This window comes from Haematobia irritans, chromosome 3 (assembly GCF_050003625.1).
Source record: "Haematobia irritans isolate KBUSLIRL chromosome 3, ASM5000362v1, whole genome shotgun sequence".
Taxonomy (NCBI): Eukaryota; Metazoa; Arthropoda; class Insecta; order Diptera; family Muscidae; genus Haematobia; species Haematobia irritans.
The window spans coordinates 59,678,310-59,685,279 of NC_134399.1; the positions used below are offsets into that span (position 1 = coordinate 59,678,310).

The 6,970-nt window shown below is 36.3% G+C and overlaps 1 protein-coding gene across 1 annotated transcript; it reads right to left on the minus strand.

Annotated features, from left to right (window-relative positions):
• Positions 1–534: 534 nt before the first annotated feature.
• LOC142230947 (uncharacterized) lies at positions 535–5,709 on the minus strand. Its single transcript, XM_075301564.1, has one exon. The coding sequence runs from the start codon at positions 5,707–5,709 to the stop codon at positions 535–537; it is 5,175 nt and encodes a 1,724-aa protein (XP_075157679.1).
• Between the last annotated feature and the right edge of the window lie 1,261 nt (positions 5,710–6,970).

Consider the following 6,970-nt stretch of genomic DNA (forward strand, 5'->3'; position numbering starts at 1 on the left):
ATCATCTCTTCCCACTGAACCACGAAAAGAACCAAAAGATGACAGTTATTGATATGTATGTATGTACATACATACATGCATTCAACCAATGTATCAAATTTGCAAGCATTATGAAAAACAAATAACAAGCAAAAGCATAAACGATATTTATGCTTTGTTGTTGTTGTTGTTTTCTTCAACTATACCCACGACCAACATAAGCAGTGGGAAGAGATCGATCAAACCAAAACAAACTATAATAACTAATGTAACATTAAATGATCGAAAACAAACGAAAAACGAATATAGGTCATAGAACTAAAAGAGAGTAAAGTAAATAAACGAAATGAATTTGAAAGTAAATAGTAGGGTGGGGAAACATTAAAGGGATGTAAATAAAATTTAAATAAAGAACAATTAAACGACTAATAAAATAAATAGTGAAGAATAAATAAAATAAAAACAATAAATTAATAAATATATAAATTAAAGTAATATAAATGACATAAAATACGATCTGCCCCAACATTCTCCCGCCGTTGAAACCTCCATGTTTCAAACCTCTTCATTATTTGGTAGGGGAGCCACTTTGTGAATTGGCCGAGTACAAATTCCAGATTTAGTTTTCAGTTCAACCACACGAACCTTTCCATCACGGCCTAGAATAGGTTTTGTAACACGAGCTAGTAACCATTGTTGTGGCGGAGTGTTGTCTTCATGTATTAGAACTAGTTGCCCTTCTTTTATGTTGTTATTGTCTTTGAACCACTTTGACCTTTGTTGTAAAGATAGCATATAATCTCGGGACCACATTTGCCAAAATTGTTGTTTCAAAAATGAGACCCTTTGCCACCGAGACAATAATGATGATTGGGATGAATCGATATGTTTATCGGGAACTGCAACCAATGAAGAACCAATAAGCAGATGACCAGGCGTTAGGGCTTCACCATCATTGGGATCGTTTGATATTGGAGCGATGGGGCGCGAATTTAAAATTGCCTCAACGTCAATTATGACTGTTTGTAGCTCTTCGAAAGTAAGATATGCTTTGCCAACGTTCTTTATAAGTAGCGTTTTTGTAGATTTGACGGCTGCTTCCCACAGTCCGCCAAAATGTGGGGCACGGGGAGGTATAAAACAAAATTCGAAACCAAGTTGACAACAAAGTGATTTCATGTCGTGGACCACATCATCTCGAAAAAGACTTTCTTTTAATTCTTTGATTTGGTTACGTGCTCCAACGAAATTAGTGGCGTTGTCGCAATACAACTTTTGGGGTATGCCACGTCTTCCAACAAATCTTTTGAGACACAAGATGAAATTGTTTGTCGATAGGTCCGAAACTAGTTCTAAATGAACTGCCTTGGAAGTGAAACACACAAATACAGCTATGTATGTTTTATAAGGCACTTTTCCTCGGATACGGTACGACGTCATGAATGGACCACAAAAATCAACACCAGCAATCAAAAATGGGCGTTGAGCTCGAAGTCGATCTGATGGCAAATTTCCCATCAACTGTTCCATCAATTTCGGTTTGTAATGAAAACAATGAACGCAATTGCGAACAACTTTGCGTACAACATCTCTGGCGTTTACAATCCATATTTTCTGGCGCAATAGTCCCAACAACACTTTTGCTCCAGCGTGTAAATGTGAGCGATGAACATGCTCAATATACAATTTAACGAAGCGATGGTCTTTTGGTAATAGTGCTGGAAATCTTGCATCATATGGAATGGGCGCTTGGGACAAACGACCACCAACACGAAGAATTTTGACTGTGGTTGCTCCAAGTGTCATCTCATGTACAAATGGTGAAAGTTTTTGAAGCGATGGGTTTACCAGACCACCATTACTCAGTGATTTGATATCGGCACCAAAACACCACATCTGGATGTGAGCCACAATTCTCCAAAAACCTTCTTCTAATTCATCTGGGGACAAATGAATTACATCAGAAATATTCACATCTTTCTTAGCAGGACATCTGTTGAATATACGAAAAATATAAGCAATTATTCTAATAAATTTAATATAGGAAGAATGCTTATCGAGAAGGTCATCTATGATGTTGACTTCTGATGAATTTGCCACAAAAACAGCTGCCTTTCTACGTTCGAGAATTTCGATGTTCAATTGTTCTTCAGTTCCGGGCCATTTTGTAATATCTTCTTCCAAAAACGAAGGGCCACTAAACCAAATGGTATTAGAAATTTCCTCCGCGCTACATCCACGCGAAACCACATCAGCAGGGTTACTCTTCGAAGGGACGTGTCTCCAGCTAACATTTCTTGTTTTCTCCTGTAGTTCAGAAATACGATTTGCCACAAAACAATTCAACGTCGACGAATGTAATTTAAGCCATTGTAGTACGATTTTGGAATCAGTCCAAAAATATATCGATGAGACAAAACTTGAAATTTTTGGTTGTATTTTGAGCCATGTGTTATTCAGCAATACTGCTGCGCACAATTCGAGCCGTGGTAGTGATTGTGCCTTAATTGGGGCCACTTTGGATTTTGCAATTAAAAGGGTCGTTTTGTATTCTCCCTTAAGACAAACTCGATAGTAAATACAACAACCATATGCTCGTTGCGAGGCGTCAGCAAATCCGTGAATTTCTCCAAGAGTATCATTTGAGGTTAAAACATACCTGGGGACTTCAACTTTATGTATGTAATTTAAATCCGATTTAATTTGGAGCCATAATGATTTAAGATGTTCAGTTAATGGGTCATCCCATCCAATGTTTTGCACCCACATTTCTTGAAGAAGTATTTTGCATCGAATGACAATGGGGCTCAATAGTCCAAGCAAGTCATAGATTTTTGATACAATTGACAAAACAGATCTTTTTGTAGGATTCATCACATCTGGTAACTCGAATCGGTAAGTAAAAACGTCCTCCTTGGGTTTCCAAGACATACCCAAGGCTTTTGCAACTTCATCTTCACTTGTTTTAATGGTGATTTCTGCATCTTGATTTGAACCGAACATGATGTTATTGCTGTTCCATTTTGCTAACTCAAGGCCATGGAAACTTAATATTTTTACTAGCTCGTTTTTCTTTTGAGCCAGCGTTGCAAGGTCGTCAGCGCCGGTGAGTACATCATCCACGTATAAATCGTTGCGCAAAACTTCAGAACCACAAGGATGCGAGTGCGAATATTTATCTGCAATGAAAAACAAACTACGAATCGCCAAAAATGGGGCGGCAGATAAACCGTAGGTAACAGTATTCAGTTGATATACCTTTAAATGTTCATCTTTTTGATTTCTCCACAATATGAGTTGATATTTTCTATCATTTTCATCTATTCGAAATTGTCGATACATTTTAGAAATATCAGCAGTAAAAGCATACTTGTGTAAACGAAACGAAAATAGTGTGGTGATCAGGTCTTGTTGTATTGTTGGTCCAACCATCAAAATATCGTTCAATGATTTATTTGACGAACTACGAGAAGATGCATCAAATACAACTCTAATTTTTGTTGTAGTACTTTGTGGTCTCAAAACACAATGATGTGGTATTATGTAATAGGTACCACATAACGGTTGATTATAGAGCGACATGTGACCCAGGGACAAATACTCATCCATGAATTCTTTATACATTGACTTCAATTGTAGATCACGATCTAAACGTCTTTCCAGGGACAAAAAACGTTTTCGAGCAGCTTCGAACGAATCGCCGAGACATTTGGGATTTTCTTTAAATGGCAAGCGGACCACAACTCTTCCATCAAAATCTAATTTAACATTTTCAACAAAGTGATTTTCACATGCTGCTTCTTCTTCGGACAACATATTGGGATTCTTTTCGTATTCTTCTACTTCCCAAAATTTTTTTAGAGTTTTATCAAGATCCACTTCTAAAGAATTGACCATCAAATTGCATGTAAAATTAGATCTCGCTTGACCAGTACTTGCGATACCACCAACAATGTATCCAAAAACAGTATTGGTAAGGTTTGGCATACCATATCCAAGAGAAATTCGACCATCAAGTAATAAATCAAAAAATACTTCAGCACTCAAAAGAATGTCAATATGTTGCGGTTTGAAAAACAATGGGTCAGCTAACGGTATATCGGTGGGAATTTTCCAATTTGAAGTATATATGTACTCACCGGGCTGTACAGATGCAATTGTTGGGGTAACAGCAAAAGTTGAGGACCACTGGAACGAACTAATTCTTGATTTTATTGTAGCGGACACGGTAAATTTAATTCTGGTTCTAACTTCTCCAATTCCCGAAACTTCTTGTGAATATGGTCGAAATTTAAGCCGAAGCCTTTTTGCAGTTTCTTCTGAAATGAAATTGAGTTCGGAGCCGGAATCAAGTAAAGCTCTTACCGGTTGAAAAGTTCCACAATAATCTTTGATGAGAACCACAGCAGTCGGAATGATTGCCCTTTTACATGAGCGAGCCACAAGCGAAACTGGATTTTGATTACTAGTTGAAGGTTGCACTGTAGTAGTATTCGAAATGGTTGACTGTCCCGAGTTGTCTGGACTAAAAATGTGCAACACTGAGTGGTGAGTTGAATTACAAAATCTGCAACGTGATTTTGATGGACATTTTGAAACCATATGCCCCTTTCGCAGACAATTAATGCACAGGCCACCGCGTTTTACAAAATTAAAACGATCGGGAACTGCTATTGCCGAAAACGAAGAACAAGTTTGCAGATAATGATCAGTTGAATTACAATATACACAATTTGGATTTGAATTGACGAAAGTATGGGCAGTGCGATTAAAATTTTGCTTGGGCTTGACAAGTTTTGCTTTTTCACCAAATTCTGTCCTTTTTCCATGACTTTCGAGAAATTGACAACGAAGACTCAAAACATCATAGCAACAATCCCAAGAGGGCAACGATTTATATTCTTGTTTTTCATCATAATTCTGTTTCGTATCTGCATCCACTTTATTCAAAACCAAATGTACTAAAATTGCGTTCATAACATCTGCTTCAGACCCAAGCGACAACAAAGAACCACGAACAGCCGAAACAGTGTCAATAATATTCCGCAATGATGAGCTATCACCTTTTGCCATTTTCGGAATATCGAAAAGAGTGTTGATATGTTCCAAAAAAATCAATACCTTATTGTCATAACGTTCCTGGAGCCGTGTTAGTGCTTTCGGGTAGTTTTCCTCTGACACTTGAAAAGCTTCAACAACTGCCAAAGCGGGACCACTGAGACAGTTCAATAAATAATTGAATTTATCAACTGGGGTAATAGTTTGATTTTCATGGACCATGTTGTTAAATGTCGAAATAAATCTTTTATACTCGCCATATTTTCCATCAAAACGAGGCAATTTCAACGAAGGCAAACGAGATTGTGTTGAAATTCCGGCAATTGAAGCATTCATCAAAGTAGTATCACCAGGTATAGAACTACGACTTTTGTTCAGAAGGCCCAATATTTTTGCCTTTGCTGTTATGAAAAGTTCTTCCAAATCACTCCTCGATGTGTCAGCCGGACTAAGTGTTTCTATTTGAGTTTGGATGTGGCACAACTGTTTGAAGTATGATTCCAAAATTTGCAAACGACACTCTAAAATAGTGGAATCTACTTTTGCACCATCTTTTTCTACCTTTTTATGCATGTTGCTGATATTCCTCTTCATAGAGCTACGTTGCTGTTTAAGAGAAGACAAATCAGCACCACTTGCTTCTTCAGAAGCATCATTATCGTCTCTCGTCATTTTGCAAACTTAAGAGAACGTCAACGACGAAAGAGAAAATTGCGTTTCTTATATTTCAGGAACAACAATTTTGCAATTAGCGCTTTCCAATAAATATGGCGCTAATTTCCACTAAATTGGAATTTTATGTATCACCAAGCCAAGCTTTATAATTGTTACCTAACAACAATTCACTTTGATTCTGCTAAGAAACTCCGAGTTGAATTTCTTTCAAAATAATTACGACGGCAGCAATTAAAGTTGGTGTCCAAAGGTACAAAACTAACAGGATTTAACATCAGCAGTAGGGGCAACGAAAGCACGAATAACACAACAATGATGAAATACCCCACACCACTTCAAATGTACGAAAACCTTTTTCCACAACAAATTATTTTCAACTTTAAACACTGACCGTCCTGTCACGGTCGCCAAAATGTTTGCACAGAACCACAAAGTTGATATGTCGCCCGTAGAACAACTTAGATTTTCTTTATATTTTTACCCGTTCAAACATTGCCTTTTTAAAAACCCAACGACCGAGTAAAAATTCAGTTTAAATAATTTGTTTTATTACAATAATTATTTTCAATGTAACTATGCCGAACAACAAGAGTTAATATTCTATTTGTTTTAATATAACAAGTTCAAACATTGTTTTCCTTTATTCGAGCAACGCGTTGGTGACAAACAATAATCGACAACTAACTTTAACTTTGATCATCTCTTCCCACTGAACCACGAAAAGAACCAAAAGATGACAGTTATTGATATGTATGTATGTACATACATACATGCATTCAACCAATGTATCAAATTTGCAAGCATTATGAAAAACAAATAACAAGCAAAAGCATAAACGATATTTATGCTTTGTTGTTGTTGTTGTTTTCTTCAACTATACCCACGACCAACATAAGCAGTGGGAAGAGATCGATCAAACCAAAACAAACTATAATAACTAATGTAACATTAAATGATCGAAAACAAACGAAAAACGAATATAGGTCATAGAACTAAAAGAGAGTAAAGTAAATAAACGAAATGAATTTGAAAGTAAATATTAGGGTGGGGAAACATTAAAGGGATGTAAATAAAATTTAAATAAAGAACAATTAAACGACTAATAAAATAAATAGTGAAGAATAAATAAAATAAAAACAATAAATTAATAAATATATAAATTAAAGTAATATAAATGACATAAAATACGATCTGCCCCAACAGTGGGGTACATACTTGTGGTTAAAATCGTATTAAAAAAATGGGTAAGAAAAGGCAA

Excerpts from the sequence above, each read along its gene's own strand:
- LOC142230947 (XM_075301564.1), bottom strand. The coding sequence starts at position 5,709 with ATGACGAGAGACGATAATGATGCTTCTGAAGAAGCAAGTGGTGCTGAT.